The following is a 21971-nucleotide window of genomic DNA, read 5'->3' on the forward strand; positions in this document are numbered from 1 at the left end:
CTCCTTTGCAGAACATAATTGTTCTCTGCAAGTGCATGATTCTGGTAACTTCTATTGCCAAGGCACAGCAAGGGCAGTCCTGCTTCACAGGGGCTGCAGGAAAGCTCTGGGCTGTAGTAGACTGGAAAGAGCTGGTGACTCTTAGGAAGATGAATTGCCTTTTCTGTGGTGGTGGTTGTGAAATATTACCTTGCCTCTGCTGGGTTTTAAATTGTAGTATAGCATTGAGGACAGTACAGAAATTTCTGGGGGGGATTCACTCTTGCTGGCCCAGGGTAACACCCAGGTATTCCTGTTTGTATTCCAGGCTAAACCCCGAGGACATCCATGAGGTCACCATTTGTGATGGGTTGCAGCTCCCTGCAGCTTCCTCACAGCAGTGAGTTCATTCTTACCTCTTTCACCCACTGTATGTTCTGGTGAGCAGAGGCTACTCTGCTAGCAGTAAGAAAAAGCAGGTGGAAAAACTCAGAAGGTCCCACAATTAAACCAGCACCTTCTCTCTGCATCCAGTTGTGTGTCCACCCAGCAGTGACTTGGATGAATATATTCCCCTCTCACCAAGAGCAGAGTTGTTAGGAAAGGAAATCTCTTCTCTGTCTGTCACAGTGAAGGCTCTTCCCTGCAGTACATTTACAAGTACTTCATTCAATCTACTTTTAAATAGTGCACTTGCCACCATTTAAAAGGAAATAGCAAAGGTGAAGTGTATTTTCTATGCTGGCACTGATTTTGCCTTGGAAGGTTCCTCTTATCAGTCTATTTCAGCAATGCAACTTAAATTCTCCTGGGGAAGAGTGAAGTCCAGCCTCTGAAGACCATCTGAACACCCTGCACTGTAATCAACTCTGCTAATGTAAAGATAAGTTCTCTGAAGGGAACTTAAATCTCTAAATCTTCCTGAAGCATCTGATCTCCTTTGAAGCAGCAGGAAGATTTGGGCCACTACTTTTTCTAGGCATAACATTTCTCTGTCCCTTTTGTATTTTGAGATACTTCCTTTTCAGTGGCTATAATTCCACAAGCTGCCTTATACTGTGTAAAATGTACGCAGTTTGCAATGCATGACCTGTGCTCTAGGAGCCGTCTTCTCCTACCAGGTATTACCTGTAGACAAGAAAACATTTTTAACAGAAATGAAGAGAATAGAGATTTCTTTCCTGCTCTTTGTCTCAGAAAAGCACAGTCTAGTGGTAAGACAAGGTCTGATGTGGCTTTTACTATGCATGACAGTGGCTTTGTTCTGTGGACAGAAGTGGCCTTCAGTGTTCAAAGTATTCACTTGAATATTTTGACTTGCACATCTATTTCTACATGGCAATATATATGCCACATCATGGAAAAGCTGGTGCTTGGGAACACAAATGATTGCACCATGGCACCTTCCCCTCATGACCTTGACCTGAGATATCCAGGTAAGGGATGCAACTGGCAGGCTGACATTTCCCTCAGGAAATGCTCTGCCCCTTTTCTGGCTCCCCCCCTCCCTTCATTTGGAAAATCTTTGATAATTAAATCACTGCAAAGGCACATGATCTGTTGTTATAATGCATTTGATAATTCAGCCTAAGCCCCACGTTTCTCTTTGCACAAATGAAATTTGCTCTCTTCACAAAAGAGAAGCTCCCAGGCTACCTGCTTACTCACACAACCCCTCTCCTCATTAGATGGCTGAAAGCAGCAAAGCACAGCCTTCTTTCCCAGATGTCCTTAGGGAAACAAAAGTGGTGCTTTTCATTACAGAGGTCGTGGAGACTCTGCCATAAAGAAGAGAGATATATTAATTACTGGAAGAAGTAAGAAAGATACAAGAACTCCTTAGTCACTTACTGTAGACAGCATCTCCTATTCAAACTGCATTATCCAACCATGAATCTCCAAATCTCTCTGGGACTCCAGCAGATAAAAGCAATCATCTCTGTAATACATATGTTTGTTGTGCAATGGACAAGTTAAAACCTATAAGGTGTAAGTAATGACAGAACTAGCTAAGAATGACAGTGAAAGAGTGGTGGTGAACAAGAGCCAAGCAGTGGACTGGGCTAGGATAGCAACTGCTGGAAGCTGACACAGTGCAGATTCACTAAGACACTTCAGAAAGTGCAACTAAAACCCAAGCCCCTGAAAGCTGGTGGCTGGTAGAAAAGCTCTGCCTGCAGCATCAGCAACTGCCACAACTTCACAGCAGCCACCAGCCTGGGGGTTGGTTATTACCCAGATGTTACTACTCAGGTTTTACAGCAGCTTCCAAAGCAGTTGTCTTATCTGTGACAAACAAGGCCAGGTGAACCGTGAGCTAATTTAGCTTCCTAGTTAGTTGCTGGCCTCGTGGTTGCCTGTGAAACAACATTTCCTCCCTAGAATCACCCCAAACCAGCACATTTTAATTTGGGGAAAAAATGCAGAACTCTTTGTTATGTTTTGCCTAAACCCCGCTTGCCTGTCCTTTACAGAGAAAGCTTTATTCTCCCTGCTTCCAGAGAAAGAGATACCAGCTCTGCAGAACAGCAACATCCCATTAGCCCTCTGCAGGCATGACTCTCACATGCAGCTTCTTAAACAGTAGAACAGTTTTCTTCAAGGAGCCTGAGGGAATGAGGAATTAAAGATGAGGAGGCACTGACTAGAGGCCTTCATTTTGAAAAGAGGAGAGTACTACAGCCTGATTGATGGCCACACATCAGCAGAAGGCAAACACAGTCACCCAGGCTCTATATTCACATTTTTCCTGTAATCCCTTGCAGCACAAAGACCCTGATTTTAAGAGCCCATAAAGACAAAAGACAGAAACCGTCTTCTTGCATGGCAAGCTAGTATAAAACTGAAATACTATTAGAGTGTTACAATTTCTTGTCTATTACCTTACCAATAACTGTAAGTACCAGGAAAAAAACAAGGAAATCATCTTGCCCCATTTCCTTTAAGAACTCTGGCCACACCTGGCCTTTGCTTTGAACCAATCCTTGCCAGCAAGCCTCTTTTTAAAAGGTCTGTAAGCCCTTAGTAGAGGGTAGGTTGTTTGGTCAATTTTGAGGGTTATTGTCTGTTCTGATAAAGTCACTGGGTTTTGGTGCTTTGTGTTCTGTATATGGCAAATAGTACTTCTTTTGAGGTTTTCTTTGGGGGGTGTTGAAAGGTGGAGGGATTTTCTCATTTGTTTGTGGGTTTTGAGGTTTGTTTTGTACTTGGGTTTCTAGGAAGTGTCTGTGTGTGGTTGGATAGTAACTGGTTTTATGTTGATAAATTAGTTACAGTATTGAGGTTTTAACCTGAAAAGGGTAAAGTACTTTGGGCCGTGTGAAAGACCTGAATTCACCTGAGTGCTCTTGTGCTCTCATATCAAGAGAAGGCAAGGAAAGCCTGATGATAGCTTGTGTCAAACACACCAAGTGGGGTCTACAGGAAGTCTGAGTGCCAAGTGACCCTTAGCAAGCAGACAAGCCTTGGGTCTGCAAATATGGCAGAGGACTGTATTGTGATGTCTCTGCTGCAGCTTTGGTGTTCAGGTCAAGGTATTCTCACTGTCCAGGGTTTTTTAGTGAATTAAGCACTTTCTTCAATGGCTTTCTACTTCTTTTTTCCTCCCCTCAGTCTTGCTCTCTGGTTAGCTCATCTTTCCCCCATCTTCGTGCTAACAAGCAGACTGGAAATGATCTTGTTTGCATCATCTGCTTGTTCTTAGGTATCAATTATTAACTTTTTAAGAGTAGTTCTTTCTTCCTTATTTTTTTTTTTACACATTCCTTCCCTTGCTCTCCCTTCTCTATGCTGTACACATGCTTGTTGCTGTAATTCATCCCTGCTCCCCACCTCTTTCTTCCACAGCATCAGAGCTATGCTGGCAACAGGCCATCTAGCACTCCAGATGGCTGGCACTTGCTGCTTCTGCCACAGCTGAGGTAATGAGCTAGTTATTCCAGAAACAAATCCAATGCTATTTACTACAGGGAATAGTTATACTAGAGTGAGTTATTGCCTGCCTCATCTCTGAAGGATGTATTCCATGCTAGAGAAGACATCTTTCTTTAGCATCATTCTGAATCTACCCCAGGACTGCCTGACTGAGGCATGGAGCTGGCTGATTTCTAATAAGGTGTAATAGCACCTTTCCTCCTTGGTGGTGTTTGGTGATGACTGTTGCTTTATAGGACTTGCCCTTAGTTTTATCTTCCCCATGGCTGTTTCTTATAGATGGTGTGCAGAATATAAAGGAATCAGAAGTTCTTTAGCCAGCCTGTGATGCAGCCCCTCCCCACATGTGAGTAAAATAATGGTATTACTATACTTACATTGTTTGCTCTGGAAATCTTATTTCCTGGGGTCTAGGGCATGTCATGGTTTTGCTCATGGATCCCATCGCATACCTTCTGGATACTTTGCAAACATCAGAGGCTTTACAGCAGGGCAGCTAAAACAATGATTATTTTGCATCTGCTGTGGCTGAAATTGGATTGGGAAAATGTTTTCTTATCCTGGAACCAGTTCTTACTGGTGGAGAAGTGAGTGGAAGCATGTGGGAAGGTCAGTGCATGGGACTGTGTGTGGGGAGTCTAGAAAATGGTGCCACTTTGGGAATGTCTCTGTTCAGCTGGATTGTGGCTACACCACAGAGCGGGGTTTTGGCAGGGAGTAGCAAAGTTTAAAGTGTGATGGATAATTGCTTAGCCCAGGAGATGGAGAAAAGGACTACAGCTTGTGAGATATCATATGTGCTTGTCCTGGGCCTTACCCAGCTCCATAGCAGAAACGTAGGTATGCTACCTTCCACATCACATAGCTAGTGAGCTAGCATCCATCCTTGTCACAGTATGGGCTCACTCCTGCTCTGAGACCCACATGACGTGACACAGCCCCTGCTCTGTAACAGATCCAATGTGCACAGTGACACATCTGACATTCACAGCCTACTAAATCCTGCAGTGGATTAGAAATATATTTATAGAAGCTGAGATGAATATTAATAAGCACTTCCTCTCAGAAATCTAAATGTCTCCTAAAATGACTAGCTTTTCAGCCAACAGAAATTAACATAAAGCTACTGCTAATGTGTCCTGGGTGAGGGGGTGGAAAGCAGTCAGCACAGTCACTGAGGTCGTTGTTAAAAGCACCAATTTCATCAGTGAGCTCCATCAGCTGGTTCAGTGTATAGGACCTCCTGTCTCCAGCCTTGCCACTAATTAGGTAGGTGTTGCTGTAGTTTCTTCCCTCACTAGACAGCTCACTTGTATCCCCTTTAATGAGTCCAAAATGCACACTTCAAGTAGTCCTTCCATATATGTTTGTCCTTGTAGTTGTCACCCTGTACAGGGATAGTTTTCAGTCTTTCATCCCTTCTCAAGATAACTCGTGTTGATGGAGTATGTGCCTGAGTTTAGGGTTTGTTCAGTTGCTGGCAAGACTGAGACTCTTCACTGTTTCAGGTCTAAATTCCCCCCTCTGTAAATGCAGAAGCACAGGTTCAAGAATAGACTGGACTCTACTTTGAGCAGATACTTCTCCTGTGCTCTGTGTAAGACAGGCTGGTAAGGGAGAGTCAGCAAACGGGCATCTTGAGCTGTGCTATTGACAGAAACATGGGTGAAAAGCATGTGGGTTGTGGCTTGTCTGAATCTGTGCTCTAGCTTCAGTCCTTGGGGTTCTGACGTGTCCCTGGGCACCCTGGTCCTGTGGCTGTGGGCATGTACTGCTCCTTCAAAAGAGGCAGTACCTTAACTCTGCAGGGAGCATGAAACCTACCTAATAGCCTTCGAAAATCCAGGAGGACTCTGAATGCTTAAAGCAATACTGAAAATGTTTTCTGCCTGTAAACCCCAACCACCTAATACCATGAGTTGTTGAAGGAAGAGGGAAATATGTCTGAGCAGGAATTCACAGTATAAGGTAGTTCTAGAGTGAGTCAAAAGGAAATCCTGGGCATGGAGACTTGGAGAAGATGGGATGTGTGCCTGTGGTCATATGCTACCTGAAATGCCAATGTGTATGTATTCAAAGTTGTGCCTTGGATGATGTTGCTCAAGCTCCTTGCCTCTCTAGGCCTTCATCAAGGGTGTGGAAGTAAAAAGGGAGATTCTGACACTAAATCACAGCAGTCAGTGACTGCATGCATGTGGTGTGAACTTCCTATGTGTCAGCACTGAGAAACTAGGAAGAAGTTATGGAATGAGTTAAAGGCTATCAAAATGGGAGTGCCATGGAGATGTCTCCGCTGCAGAGTGGCTGGCTAGGGCCTAAACCACCCAGATAGATATGTTGTTTGGTCTCTCAGCTCCATCAAAGATTTAATTGTAACAACACAGAACTCCTGTGCTCCTCTTGCTGCTTTGCTGAGGCCAGGGAGCAGCTGCTTGGCTGCCCACGCTGCTGCTTGCATGACTCAAAATGCTGCTACAAACAAACTCCATTGGGTTGCCATCTGCTGGCATTGCCTCTAAGTGCTTCCTACTGGGAGAGGTGAAGAGGACACCTACCAAAGAGGATCAAAAAAGCCTCAAGGTAAAGCACCCGGTAACTTCAAGTATTTTACAAGTCCTTCAACCAATTGTCTATGCTGGCTTAGCAGACCTTACATTAAAGGGGAGAAAGCTGCGTTGTCACATAGGGAGCCTGTTCCTAGTCTGTTCTAATTTGGAATGGTTTCTTACTATCATCACCCAATGGGCCACATGAAACAAAGCAATAATTAGCTTCTGCAAAGCCTTCATTTGGTCTGACTTGAATCAGGTCACATTACAGCTAATGTTTCAGTGCAATATTGACTGAGCTAAAATGCCATCTCTGACGCTTGTTTTCCCTAGAAGTAGTTCAAATGATAAGCTAGTTTAATTTTATGCAAGGGCAATTCTGCTTTTGATCTTTTAAGGCAAAACCCAGAGTATGTTTGTCTTCCTTTTCCGCTTTAGGGGTGGGAAATCCCAATGTGCAAACTGAAAGATGTGTATAGATCTACCTGTACCATTGCCAAGAAGCATTGGTCCAGACCTCACTGACCATTCAAAATTGAGGGAAGCTTGTGGAGATGGAGTTTGCTTTGTTGTTAGGCTCTTGGACGAGTGTGCTTAATCTGTTGTGGTGGGACAGGGAGATCACTCACAAATTACCATCATGGGCAAAGCAGATGCTATTTAGGGAAATTTAATTTACTGTCAATCAAATCAGAATAGGATAATGGAAAATAAACCAAAATCTTGAAACTCCTTCCTCCCACCCCTTTCTTCTCCGTGGACTCAACTTCACTCCTGATTTCTCTCTGCACCTCCTTCCTGAGTGGTGGAGGGGGATGGGGAATGGGGGTTGCGCTCAGTTCATCACATCTTGTCTCTGCTGCTCCTTTGTTTTTACACTCTTCCCCTGCTCCAGTATGGGGTCTCTCCTATGGGAGACAGTCCTCCAGGAACTTCTCCAATGTGTATCCTTCCCACAGGCTGCAGTTCTTCATAAGCTGCTTTGGTGTGGGCCCCTTCTATGTGTCCACAGGTTCTGCCAGGAGCCTTCTCCAGCATGGGCTTCCCATGGGGTCACAGCCTCCTTTGGGCATCCTTGTGCTCTGCCATGGGGTCTGCCCTGGGCTGCAGGGGGATATCTGCCTCACCATGGACCAGCCTGGGCTGCAGGGGCACAGTCTACCTCACCATGGTCTTCATGCCAAAAGGCATGAAGGTTAGAAAGGGAGGTGACTAATTTCTTGCCATAGAAATTTGTAGAAAAGATGGGCTACTGTTACTGCAAGTCCTTCCTGGAGATTTCTTGACCCACAGCTGCAGCAGTGCTGCAACTAAAGCGTAGTGACCGCTCGTCATTTCCTTGTGTCTTTCCTCTCAACTTCTAGAAACCCAGGAGCACTGTCATGAGCAGCAGTCACTCTAAACCGAGCAGCCCCTGGCCAGGGATCACTATTTCCACTCTGCTTCTCAGTTTTGCCACAGGGTGGCATCGTTGTTGTCCGACAGACAGACACGGCCAGAGGAAGACGCACAGCTCGAATAAGGTCCTTGCAGTGTGATTGCTGGCCAGCACATGAGCTCGTTTGGGCGCTCTGCAGGTCTGTACCGCTTTGCAAGGCACAGCGGAGATGCTCTTTGTGCACGGAACTGGTGCATCATCTATGCCTCCCAAATACCTCCTGTCACATCTGCCAACCTCCCAGGGAGCCAGCGTGTGCTGGTGTTACTGCCCCTATGGGAGTGGTGTGTGGGATGTGGATTGTGATTAGCACTGCAGGAAGTACAGCTAGACCTCTCTCTGCAGGTCTGCCTTTCACACATCAATGGAAGAAGCAAGGAAGGAGGCCTACAATGGTGGGGGGGAAGAGTGCCTAAAGAAAAGAGTAAGATCTCTGCTACAACCAGCCTGGAGATGAGTGGGCTTCTGTGGGCTGAAAGTGAAACAATCTGTGCCTTTCACAGTTCACTTTCAGGGTTATGTCTACAGACTCAGCCCACAAACTGGAGGTTTGGGCCAGCAGTGCTGAGGGCTGGCTCATTGCAGGGTGACCATAATGAAACAAGTCATGACCATCCCCAGGAGATATGCAAAGGCGATTCATACTGTGGTGTGGGCACTGAATTAATCTTGAGTAAGAGGTATTTGAGCAGAATGCTGTGTGCTTTCTGGGTTAATAAATGTAAAGATGAAACTGCAAATATTTCTTGGGTTGCCTAGTGAGCGGAATCACCTAATCCAACAAGCAGTTTGGATTCCTAATTGGAAACAGAATAAAACTAGCTTGGAGCAGCAAAGCACTTCATGGGTACAAAGAGCAAACAATGGCCTGTTAGTATTTATGGCTGTACCCTGTTTCTGTAGTCGGGCTGCAGTCAGCTGGCCTGCCTTTCTCTGGAGGTTAGAATAAAGCAGGAGAAGGACAAAAGTAGTGGCAATTGTGGTAATACATTACTATCTTGTGGTATAAAGGTGGGATAGTGACATTCTGCTGGGACTTAATGTGCACTCAGCACTGGGGCTGAAGCCACTGCTGCAGGAGGACCCTCCCCTTTGTAGTTATCTGATGCTGGTGGAGGAGTGGAATGTGGTTATAGCCCACAGGGCCCTTGGTAAAGCCAGACTACTACTGATACCCTTTTCTTGCAGCTTACTGGGATTGAACCTGATTTTGGTTTCGCACTAGGACAGCATTTCATCAGTTGGTTTCCTGACTTGAGCCGCTTGTCCCCAGGCATCCCACGTACAGACCATCCTCAGTGGAAATGTGCTTTATCTGATGCCTGATCTCCTACTATTCTTGTTAATATTTTGTGGTTATGTAGCTGCTAGTGGCTAGCACTTACGAGAGCTCATTGAATCAGAAGTGTAGTTGACAGCACCTTCAGATGACACCAGGAGTTTCTTCTTGTGCTTGATCTAACTTTTGGATGCTAGCCCTCATGTTCTGGTATGATTCTGATTCTCCTATTCAATTATACTGTGTTTCACAAGTTTTCCAGGCTGGGAATTTCCTCTAATGAGGAAGAAACAATCTGTGAGCAATGTGTAGTAACTTTTTATCTTGGGAGGGTTTCCTAATGAACAGAACCTGCACAATCTGAAGATTAAATAGCATCAAAAGCATCACTGTGGAGTTTCTGGTGTCAGCTTCTAGCCCAGTAGCTTCCATATCATCTGGTACTTCTCTGGGATGTTGAACAATGACCTAGGTTTCAGCAAACTGCAGATGTTCGACAGGAAAAAAGGGTATAACTTTTTTTCCTAAAGAGGTGAGTATCAAAGCACTGATAGTCACTGGATGAGATGCTTTCCTCCACTGAGTCTGTTAAGGACATTAATGGAGCAGAAGGATGCCTCTTGATGATCACACTGTAGACAAGGAGAAGAACTCCTGCCTGAAGCCATCTCTCACTTGTCAGTACAACTCTGCATGGAGGGAACAGGGGAAGAGCTGCAGAAATTCAGATCAGAGTTCCAGTACTTAAAATAGAGCTATTAGAAGGTGAGTGTCTTGCAGTGTTTCCCTACTGTAACCTTAGAGGTAAAACATGTAGCTCTGTGTAGGTTCTCAGGAGGTATCCAAAATCCCTGGGGATACATCAGTAGCTGCTAGGGACAGGGCTTTGCATGTCAGCATGTGTTTGGAACCTGCTTACTTCCCATGCTCACTGTGCTCAAGGTTGCCCTATACTAGAAACAAGCAGGCTATTGCTGGCTGCTGCATGCAAGACCCAGCTTTTCAAAGCCTGGTAGTAATTCTGGGAGAAGAAGAATTAGATTTGGTTTGGTTTAGCTTGCAGTGTGGGCTCTGGTTGCTGGAGAAAGGGGGCTGAAGGTGAGTGCTGACCTGGTATGTTATAATGGGTTTTATTGTTCTTCCATTCTGCCTGACTGCAATGAGTCTGCGTCTTTCTGGAGTGAGTGTCTGCAGCTCTCTAAATGAGGAATCTCAGTTCATTGATTTTTAAACAATGGTCTTTCCTGTATTCTAGTTTGTACAAGACTTTGAGTAGATAAGTTTGTCTTTTAATGTAGCCAAGTGAGTTTTTTATTGCTGTATCAACCTTTAAATTTCAATGCAGATTGAAATGATTATCAATAGTTTATTATAGGTAAATGGTATGGAGAACAGAAGCAAATAGCTAAGCAGTATCTGCAGCCATTAAAATTCACCATTTATACTTGTTCTCTGTGAATATTTAGGATAAACCAGATAGGGAACATCCCCTGAAAGCAAAAACCCACCAGCACAAAAGCACTGTCCCCACTCCACTCTCATCATTCCTGGAGAGCGTAAAAACCTTTGTGCTGCCTCTATCTCTGGGCTGTTTCTGCTGGTAGAAGGTGAACAAGCTGAATGACAATTACGTAGCTGACAGCTCAAAGCTTCTACACAACAGCTGAGCTCAGCCAGAATGTGCACTGTAAATACTGATTACTCATCTCCTGCCAAGAGTCAGGTTTCCTTAGAGCCTTACAGCCACCCTGGGAGCCTTCCAGCACCCATGCTCTCTGCCACATGCCAGATGTGTTGGCACAGACACAGACTGGACCAGAGCGTGAGCCTTCCACCAGTGAGGGGTCTGTGCTCCAAAGATGGTGTGAGGCTGAACCTAGACTAGCCGTGGGCAATGTGTTGGGTGCAGGGACCTGCCAGATGCTTGCAACATTGAAGTTTAAAGTGAGGCTGAGGTGGGCTATAAGAGCTCCAGGTTGGTTTAATTTGCCCCCTTGTGGTCTCTAGTCTTTGTCCTATGTTATACTGAATATCAGAGCTTGAAATCTCTTAATGTCTCCTCAGGCCACTGGAGGCAACATTTGTCTTCTATTTAAAATGCTAGTTCTATAGGTCACATACATTCGCTATTTGATAATGAGAAGGTATTTGCTTAGGATGCTTATATGGCTAATCTTGTAGGCTTTTGGGCTTGGTCTGGGATGGCACGGACTGAGTATACTGAGTGGAAATCTCTTACGGAAAACAAGTTCTGGAATGGTCTGTTGTTGTTTCTAAGTTTATAAGCTGGGCTGTTTGGGTATCTTTTATACATGCTCCCCAGTGTCACCTGACTTCACTGTCACTGCCTTCAGAGTGACAGAGAGGATCTGTATTTGAAAGGAAATATCTTGCATTTCCAACTTGCATGTGACGTGATCCGCTCTGATGGGATTTTCTTTTCTATCACTTAATATTCCATCAGAAAAGCCCTTCAAACCAATGATGGATTCAGCAGGCACTTTGAGAGGCTGGCAATGATTGTAAGTCAGTTAGAATTACTGTATAAAATGAAAATATCAAGGTGGTTAGGTTCTTGATCATAAGTCTCCTAACTACTATGATGCAGCCCATGGACAACCTCAGAGAAAGGAGACATCTGGATTTCGTGTGGTTCCATTTGCTGTGACCTTTGCTGGGGCTTGCAGACAATACATCATATCATTTGGTCAGCAAAAATGTACTGACAACCTCTGTGAGGTTCCACATGTCCCCCAGCGCACAGGCAATGCATGTGGCAGATGTTTCCATGGCTTTCTGCAAGCCTTGCAAATTGATGCCACTGAAGTGCCAACAGAATTTGGCTTGTGGAGCTCACTGGGTCTGGCAGGATTTACCCAAGAAATCATGGGCTGGGAATGTCTCATTTTCTGCTATCAGGGAATTTGCTTTCAGCTGGGAAAGATTTATTCATTCTGGTGATTTACTTGTAGGAGGGAGCCAGCAGAAATCCAGTGCAAGAGGTATTTTCTTTTGAGTGACTTGTGCATTTTAATACTTATTTTGTGTCTGGGTGTGTTGGGAATGTCCTGAGTGTGTTCCTCAAGTTTATTAGGACAGGAAATTGCCTTTTCACTTGCAGCTTGCTTTCTGCTGGTCCCTTGGAGGATGGAAAGGTCTCTTTCTCCCAGATCTCAGCAGAAGCTTATCTGAAGCTAAAGTTATTTGCTGAGATTGAGGGTGTGTGCCCAGGGTGTGGGACTGCAGCACAAATGCACTGACTCATCGCAGCCTCTGGGGTCTGGAGGAGTGGCAGGTCTGACCCCAGAGGTACCAGTGCTGTTGGAACACAGGTGAGGGCCCCATGTGGGCCCTAGATGCTGGAGGTGGCCTTGGAGCCTAGCTTCTGCCTCCTCCCTCTCCTCTTTCCCTAGACTGACATCTTTGTCCCCCCTGCTCCCTGGGGTTTCCAGTGATTCAGGTTGTAGAAGGATCTAACCCTCTGACTTCAAAGTCTGAACTGCCTCTGCAGGTGGTTACAAGGCTTAGAGTGGGGAAACTATGCTATGGAAGTATTTGTCCATCCTTCTCTCCCCATGGCTGAGCTGACTTTGGCTCACTAGCATTGGTATTTAAAAGGCTTTCATGTGTGTGGTCTCTGTAAAAATAAATCTCCAAAGGAAACAAATGTTATGTGGTGAAAGTCAGCCAAGTTCCCGTTGCTTATTAGCTCATAGTATTATGTGGGAGAGACTTAACTCTATAGTCTGATATGGTATCTGTTTTGAAGATTCAGATTCAAAGCCTGTTGTTCTATAGGGTCAAGACTGAGCCATTGGCATTTTGGGCTCTCATTTTGAGAGCCTCCACACATTTGTCAGAGCCCTGAAATAGTAATTTGTCATTTCAGAAGGTTTTGGTGTGTAAGCTCACAGCAAAGCAAAGCCTTGGAAGCAGTGACCAGGGATGACACTTCCAAAGCAGTCCAGAAGAACAGAGGTTAAAATAAGAAATGTAATTAAACATCTGCATCTAAGTAGACTGACTTGAAAATGTTGATCCAAGACTTCCTTCAAAAGCTCTAATCACTTGATGTGGATTTTTCCAGGATCCTCATCTGTGGTGCAGCCAGACCTCAGCTACTTCCCACCCTAACTTACATCCTGATCAGAGAACATGTTCTGCTATCAGATATGCAGTCTTTTATACAAGTCAGGATGATGTGTGACAAGGCAACTGGACACTGACATAGAGTACTTCAGACTACAACTCCTGATGATGATAGAAACTGGAGTTTCTAGGTGTACGTGAAGAAGTTAGAACAAAGCAGTTGCAAACCCCCTTTCACCTGCAGTCTGTCCCTTTCCAAAGTATCACAGTTGCTCAGCAATGACAATAAACATGTCTTTATACAGATTTAGTTACACAGGCAATAGTCTACATGTTTCCTGGAGGAAAGATGATTCACCTGATTTAAAACAGATAATTTAATCTGAAGAGCTAAATTTGTCTTTCCTTTTTAGCTGGATGAATTCACTGATGAGAAGAATTATTGTCCTTCCAATTCTCAGTCACTCATGCTGCCTGAAATGGTTTTAGGTTATGGTGTCTCAGAGGGTGAGTTTCTTCTGATGTAAGTTCTGACTGACCTTAATGCCTTAAGGCCAGTGAAGAAGCTCGTGTCTGACCAACAGAACTGAAGTCGGGAGCAGGCCCTACATTCATCAAGAAAAAGCTGTACATTTTGGTGCATTATTGCATAGCCAATGTTTGTAGACTGAGCTGATCCTGTTCTCATTTGAAGAATGGGGTGTGATTCCACTCAGAACATGTGAAATCAACCTGGCTCTGGGGTTCTTCGCCTCTGATGATGCTCTAGCTGTTTCATGGCAGGGTTAAAGGAGAACTGTACTGAAGGTGATTTGAGTACCTTTTAGGAACAACTTGAGGTTTTTCTCCAGATGAAGGTTACCATCATTGGCTGTAGAAACCTTATCTTTCAGTCAGGGATGAATACCAGGTGTCTTGCTGGAGTAATTCTGCTTTTTAAAGGAAGTACACATGCTCCAGAAAAGCTTCTGGCAGTGTCCTGAGCAGACATGTCTATATAGCCATGCTTTATTTTCTCACCAGGATATGCAAAGAAGTCAAGAACCATCCGTTATGCTATTGGAGACCCTTTGCTGTCCTCAGAACTCTCCATGCATGTCAAATTTGGGAGGTGAACATGTTGTACAATTCCACTGACTGCATGGGTTTTCATCCTCCTGCCAGGTTATCCTGGGTAGTATCTTTAGACATAATCCCGTACAGTCTGCCTCTTCTCTATCAAAGCTCTGTGCACCACTGAAGACTGATTTTGGTTTTCTCTATTCTTGCTGTTACTGTACTTAGCACATGATTTGTATTTTGGCACATTTTAAAAGTCTAAAATTTGTATTTACAGCAGTAATGTGGTATAGAGAAGAATTGTTAATCCTGGACAGATTAAGCATGTAGTGATGAATGGCTGGGAATTATCTGATTTGAAATGGGATTTTATGGGAAAGAGAAGGCTCAAAGTTCCAGAGACCTACTGGCATATGCTCTAAAGAGCTCAGACCCTTCTCTTCCCTGGGGTCTTCTCAAGTGCTAATTCCTGAGGAAGGAGAGCAGATTTGGAGGGTCCTCTGTAGTGATCCCACTAAACACATAAGGAAGCAGTCAACAGCTTTACTGAGGGGTGCACAGGAGCCTTTGACTAAAAGTATGGTTTCAGAGAAACTTAACAAATGCCATGTGTTGCTGGCAAATAAAGATGAGCTGTTAGTGGGTTTTTGTCAGTGTTGCCTGGACTATCATGTACAGGGCAGACAAAGCTGGAATAGATGCTAACTAAATGTGATACTTCTGGGATGTGCCAAAATGACAACATCTGATGTTTCCATTCAAAATGGGCACAGTGTTGTTAGGAAAGATTTCTTTCTACACATGAGAAGACCCTCCCATTTCCAAATCCTGGTCTTCTCTGAAAGCACCGAGTGGGGTTAGTGGTGCTGTTCTCCAAGCTGCAGGGTAGAAATCTCCATCCAGAAAGATTTTGTTTTCAAAGTGAAAGCGCCCGGTACAATTTTGTGTCAGCTGTGTTGTCCTGCAGTGGACCTGGAAAATAAGCTTCTCTTAGTTTGGCACAGGAGCCAGGCTGAATCTGTTGGGTTAAGCTTGTGTTGAATGACTCTGTCCTGAGCCCCTTGGGGTTTGAATGAACTGGGATTCAGAGCTCTGGCTTTGGCTTGTGTCCAGTGTTAACGGAGAAAAGTTATTCAGGGGCACTTCATGCAGAACCATGAAGTGAATTCTCCCTTTCTGCTAGCCAGTGTAAACACGGTTGCTGTGTAAAACCAGGACAGGAGCAGGAGTATGCCCAGCTTCACTGGTCAGCTTTGCTCGTAGTTGCTTTCCTAATGCACAGAACTCTAGTGCCAGCATTGCAGCACACTGCAGGGTTGTAGCCATGAAATCCCAGTACTGGTAATCCTATAATGCTGGTGCATTGGTCCAATTACCCCTTTATTTTAGTGGGGCCAGATCAATTCTTAGTGAAACTAGAGCCAGGGGGAAATTTGCATCCTTCAGAACTGCACCCCAAATCCTGCCCCTTTAAACTGTTTACCCTGTTATGTTCACATCAGTTAACACACCCAGAGCTGACATGAACACACCCTTTTTTTCCTCAAATACAGAGAATACAACAACCAGAAAACTGGTAATGAGAGTAAAAACCACTGAGGCAAAGTTACTGCGGAGGGATGGAACAAGGCACTAGGACCTAGGAGGCGTCTCATCCACCCTGGCAGGAATTTCTTGCTTGGAGCTCAGACAACAAAGGCAGAGTGAGCCTGGTGTTCTTTCTCTCAGCATCTCCACCCTGCGCGCTGAAACCCGGTGAGTAGAGCTTTTTTAGGTGACTTGCATGCGGGAAAGTAACAGATGTCAGCTAGAATGGGGGAATCTGCCTGTTAGTACCTTACAGTAGCTGCAGTTCATTTTAAAACCGAACCTCTGCATCCTCTGATTCATTCCCGAAGTTGCTTGGATGTTTCATTGTTCAGGGCATGACACCGGGCTGAATCTGCCCCGACTGCAGTCATGGGGGGAATGTTCCCAACTTGTGATTTCTGTGCAGATCCCCTCATTGTCATCTTGTGCTTTACTGCAGACTGGGGACAAGGATTTTTCTTGCACAGGTCACACTGACATTGTAAAAATACAGGGAAGAAGCTTCGTTCTGCCAAATGTAAGGGTGGAGAAGAGATAGCAACAGCTTTTCCTAGATTTATACCTCACTGCCAAGTGCTGTTTTAAACCCCCTTTCTACCCTGTATTAACATGCAGGCAACATACGTGAGCTGCATGTTCCTGGCTGTGCTGGGGGAGTGGAAGGGTCTTTCTGTTGCAGGGTTGGGGGTTCCTCCTCCTTTTGTGTTGGGGTTTGGTGCAGGAGGAAGGTTGTTCATGAGCATAAACTGGGGACTGCACAGACATTCCTGCTTGGTGGGTGTCAGCTCAAGTCTCAGCTTTTCTGTGCTGGGGCTTGGAGCCCCCCGTGCTCAGAACAATGAAAGGTGAGGAGCAGGGGCGGTGTATCCCTTGAGCAGTGGCACTTCCAGCAATTAAAGCACTTAAGGCTGGAAGGGGGGTGGAAACAGCCCCTTTATTTTCTCCTCCTCATTAAACGGGAGCAGAAATGCAATTCAGAGGAGTCTCAGGCTGAAAGGAGCTTACCAAAGCTTCATTTCAATGACAGATTTTTCTTTCCAGTCATTTCTTAGAGATGTAGGCTGGTCCTGGGAATTGATTGATGGGCTAGGAGGGGGCTGCGGATAGGGGGAAGGGTGGGCTGGATCTCATTGCTTACCCTTATTGAACAGGCTGTCACAAAGAAACTGCTTATTCCCCTGTGACCATTCTTTCATAAATGCCAGTTTATTCTAATGTTAAACATTCAGATGCTCTGGTTCCTTCCGTGATTCGACAGATTGAAGGGCTGACTTACTGGGATCTCCTTGTTTTCTGTTGCCAAAGGAAACCTCACAGGGCTCAGAGGTTTAATTCATTGCCAACTGGTGTTTGGTCGAGGTTTTTTGGGGCTGAGCTGTGTTTGCCATGTATCCCTCTGGCCCCAGGTCCTCATTTACTGCACTTTGAAAACTCCCAGGTGCAGGAGCACACAGCTCTCTAGGAACGTGCTCCCTGCCCCCAGGAGCTGGATGCCTTTCAGAATGTGAGGACCCCTCCTACGCTCAGTCTCCAGAATCAATACCTCAGTCAGGGGAGGGGGAGCTTCCCGAATGCATCTGTCCTGCTCCAGGCACAGCTCTTTGCCTTAGTGTTGTTTTTCTCTCTGGATCGTGGCTCTGCTTGGCTCTAACCTGTCCCTTCGCACTCCTCTCCCCATCTTCTTCCTGCTCAGCTTCAGATCTTTAGGGTTCACCAAACTATGGAACTTGATTTTGGACACTTTGACGAACGAGACAAGGCGTCCAGAAACATGCGAGGCTCACGTATGAACGGGCTGCCCAGCCCCACTCACAGTGCTCACTGTAGCTTCTACAGAACCAGGACCTTACAGGCACTGAGTAACGAGAAGAAAGCCAAGAAGGTGCGTTTCTATCGCAACGGGGACCGCTACTTCAAGGGGATTGTATACGCCGTGTCCTCCGACCGCTTCCGAAGTTTCGATGCTCTCCTGGCTGACCTCACCCGGTCCCTGTCCGACAACATTAACCTGCCTCAGGGAGTCCGTTACATTTACACCATCGATGGCTCGCGGAAGATCGGGAGCATGGATGAGCTGGAGGAAGGTAATTGCATCGCGGGCTGGTGCAGTGAGGAGGCGGGGTGGGAAGGGGGCTGCACCACTTGGGGCTGCTGCTAAGGTCACGTTTCCTCAGGTGCTCGGGGATTTCTGCCCCTCTGAGCTGAGTCTACCTCTTCCCCTTCCCTCTGGAGGGGGTGACAGTGCAGGGGCTGACATCTCTGGGGTGTCCCCAGCTCGGGTGCAGACACAGGGGTGTGTCTGACTCCTGGTTAGATACGGCTGTGTCCATAGCTCGGGGCTTTCTGAGGGTGTCCCCGTGTCTCTCTGGGCTGGGGAGGGATGTGTGTCCCAGATGGCTCCAGGGAGAGGCTGGGGAGCGGTATGGGTTTCTCACTGGGGTGGATGGGTATGAATGAAAAAGCAAAGGGTGCTGGGGGATTCATGTAGCGTGTGTGTAATGAGGGTGGGAAGGATTTATGCACTTTGTGCATGGGGGTGTTTTGAGGGGCTTGTGCACTCTGTATGTGTGTGTTGGGGTGTGGTCAGGGCTGTGCAGGGACTTAAGTATGTGTAGTGGGGTGTTGGGGTGCATGCAGTGTGTGTATGGTGGATGTGTGGAAGGTGGGGCGTGAATTATTTTACAGTGTGTGGGGTGTGCTGCAATGTGTTTAGGGGGAGTTAATGAAAGGTGTATGTATGCAGAAGGGTGTTTTGGGTGGGTTGCACTTGGTAAAATTTGGGGGTTTATACATATGTGGAGGGAGGTGTAAGAAGGGTTAATTGCAGAGGAGGTGTTGGGATTCCTTATTCCTTGAGGGGGTTCATGAGGGTGTTGGGTTGGGTTTGTGCACAGGGAGTGTGTGGAGGTGTGCTGGCTGTGTGTGTGTAAGGAGGTGTTCTGGCTGTGTGTGTAAGGGGGTGTGCTGGCTGTGTGTGTGTAACGGGGTGTGCTGGCTGTGTGTGTAAGGGGGTGTGCTGCTGTGTGTAACAGGGTGTGCTGGGCTGTGTGTGTAAGGGGGTGTGCTGGCTGTGTGTGTAAGGGGGTGTGCTGGCTGTGTGTGTAAGGGGGTGTGCTGCTGTGTGTAACGGGGTGTGCTGGGCTGTGTGTGTGTAAGGGGGTGTGCTGGGCTGTGTGTGTAAGGGGGTGTGCTGGGTTGTGTGTGTAAGGGGGTGTGCTGGCTGTGTGTGTAAGGGGGTGTGCTGCTGTGTGTAACGGGGTGTGCTGGGCTGTGTGTGTGTAAGGGGGTGTGCTGGCTGTGTGTGTAAGGGGGTGTGCTGGCTGTGTGTGTGTAAGGGGGTGTGCTGGGCTGTGTGTGTAAGGGGGTGTGCTGGCTGTGTGTGTGTAAGGGGGTGTGCTGGCTGTGTGTGTGTAAGGGGGTGTGCTGGCTGTGTGTGTGTAAGGGGGTGTGCTGGCTGTGTGTGTGTAAGGGGGTGTGCTGGCTGTGTGTGTGTAAGGGGGTGTGCTGGCTGTGTGTGTGGAGAGGGCATTGGGAGTTCATGTGCTGCATCTGAATATGATTCACGCAGTCTATATGGAAGGGAGGTGTACTGAGATGTGCAGATGGGGGGTGTGTAAGGGGGTATATTTGGGAGTGTTTCTGCAGGGGCTGGGGGGGGGGGGGGGGGGGTTGGGGTGGTAGGTCGGGGGGGGAGTGTGAAAAGGCATCCCCTGGGTGGCAGGTCTGAGTGTGCAGGGGATGCTCAGGAGAGGCCTGAGTGTATTCCTATATCTAGAGAGGGTGTCAGTGCCTGTTCCCCCGAGGGACACTTGGACTGTGGGATGAGGGATAAGTCAAAAATCAATACTATGTGGCCAGGGCATGGCTGTGGGCAACACCAAGCTGGTGGTGCAGCCAAACTGGGGTGCACAGACAACACCCGCAGCCTCCCTGCTTTTCTCTTCCCCGAGCAATCCATTCTTTGTTTGGAGCTGGAATATCCTGATTATCTGTTGCAAGAAGGGAGTTGTTCTTCCCTGTTCCTTGATGTTTTCCTCCAAGCAGATGACCTGGCTGATTTGGTAAGGACAGAAATTCCTGAAGGCTTTTGCCTGTTGTAAAAGACAATGGATGTGTGTTAGCCACTGAACTGCAGGGGCATCCTCACCACTGAGTCATTGTGTGACCTTGACTAAAGCATCTCTCCCTACAATTCTTTATCTGTCAAATGGGATACTCATTTCCCCAAAATAGTTTGTGAGGACAAGCACAGAGAATAAATATTGGTTTCCATAGAGCAGTTCTACTGGGAGGAAATTGCTGCCTTTCAGAGCGCTGATGCAGCCCTGCTGGAGTTATTCTCAGCCCAGTTACAGCTGTCAAACGGAGGTGTGGCCTCCCTTAATGTCAGAGATTCTGCCAGGTTTCATTCTGAGCTTTTCCTATGGCCACAGCCTTTCTCTGGTGGCAGCTCTCAGGCTTGGCCCAGGTTTTTTACATGAATCCTCAGCAATCCTCCCACAGCAGAAAATGCAGTTCTTTATTCTCTTTTTATAATCTTCCTGCATTTATGCTCTTTCAATTTTTTTTGCCGGTGAAGTCAAACCTTTAGTTGTTACACCTGCTTTACACTGGGTTTTGCTGCAGGTCAGAATGTACCTGGCTCTTAAAATGTTTTTTACTGGTTAAGGCACAGGCAGGAGGTGATGAGATTTGGGTTCTGGCTTTGTTCTGCCAAAGTGGTATCTGGAAACAGCACTGAAGATGTGGTACTAAAAAGAAAATGGGATTGTGTGCGTGGCTGTGTCCTCAGCAGAGCATCAGTGAGGAAAATACAATCTGAGCAGAGTGAAAACAAAGGAATGCAGTGTTTGAAAATGCAAATGTCAATCTGCTTGTTATTGACAGCTTAGTGATAACAATATTCCCATATTTCTAGGGATGACCTGTTGCAGAAAAGCAATCTGGGAAATACATTACTTTTGATTTCTAATACCATGGTTGTAACCAACCTTGTGGTAAAGTGCTGTTAGCTTGGGTGTGTGTAACTGTGCTCTCGGTGCACACGTGGAAAAACAGGACTTCAGTGTAATTGTGCTATGACATACAAGAACAGTGCATACACAGTGTATGTTTGCCATATAAATTAGCTTTCTGCTTGGAGACTGAGCATAACTAAACCAATTCTAGTTCCTATAATGTGACTGATGTTGTAATTTCCAATAAACAAGTAGAACCTGGGAAGAGAACTCACCAGAGAGGCTCATCTCAGTATGATTGCAGAAGCTGTAATATTTCACATGGATGCCTCCTAACTGCCTGTTGGAATGTGCCTCTTGGTCCTTTCCTGTACTGAACCCTAATGCCTCACATTTTGGAAGCCCACCAGGACTCTGTCACACAGGTTCTTTTACTGCCTGCTGAGTTCTTCTTCAGCTGGCACTGGCTGCTTTCCCCAAACTGCCTCCTGTACTAGAAAGCTGCCCATGTCCACATCTCCCAATGACCTCTCAAAATCAACTTGTCTTATCATTTTTTTCTCCCTCCTTTCACTCCTAATGGCCATCTTCCATCACTGTAGTCAATGTCTTGTCTTGGCTCCTTATTTCCAGCATTCAGTTTTAATGTATTTGTAAATAATCCACATGCTGCTGTTGATTAGGACTGTATTTTTCCTGAATCTATATGTTGGTTTAATGCAGTACAGCATATTACTGCACTATTACAGCTGGTCCTGACTACAGGTAAATTGCTGACAGCATCTCCCACTTGTATACTCCCTTGGCTGAGTCAGGAGTGGATGTTGGGCCCAAGTGCTACTGTCTATCATGGTTGGTTTAGTCAGTAAGTAAATCTTTTGGAACAGAGCACCAGGTGATCTTTATTCCTTTGATATTATAATTGGTTCTAGTGACCAAGGCTTTAGGAAGTCGATATATGAAGCTGCCTTTATAGATTATTGGTGAGCCGCTGTTGTAACAGTTAATTCTGTGCCTTGTACTGTGAGAAAACTTGAATATGAATGATACTAAAAACCCTCATGTGCCATCTTTTCCAGCCTTGCTCAAGCTGACAG

The 21971-nt window shown here is 46.0% G+C and overlaps 1 protein-coding gene across 4 annotated transcripts in view; it reads left to right on the top strand.

Moving 5' to 3' along the window:
* The window catches only part of DCX (doublecortin), a 112914-nt gene that overhangs the window by 26852 nt on the left and 64091 nt on the right, over positions 1-21971 (top strand). For all 4 annotated transcript variants that reach the window (XM_057399453.1, XM_057399454.1, XM_057399455.1 and 1 more), the window contains 2 exons: positions 15880-16081; positions 17610-18000. In XM_057399453.1, coding sequence (XP_057255436.1) covers positions 17637-18000 — 364 coding nt within the window. In that variant the 5' untranslated portion in view covers positions 15880-16081; positions 17610-17636. Of the gene's footprint in view, positions 1-15879; positions 16082-17609; positions 18001-21971 lie in introns of those variants that run through there.

Source organism: Pezoporus wallicus, unplaced genomic scaffold, assembly GCF_028554395.1.
Source record: "Pezoporus wallicus isolate ANWC-B61680 ecotype Strahan unplaced genomic scaffold, APGP_CSIRO_Pwel_v1 contig_13659, whole genome shotgun sequence".
NCBI lineage: Eukaryota > Metazoa > Chordata > Aves > Psittaciformes > Psittacidae > Pezoporus > Pezoporus wallicus.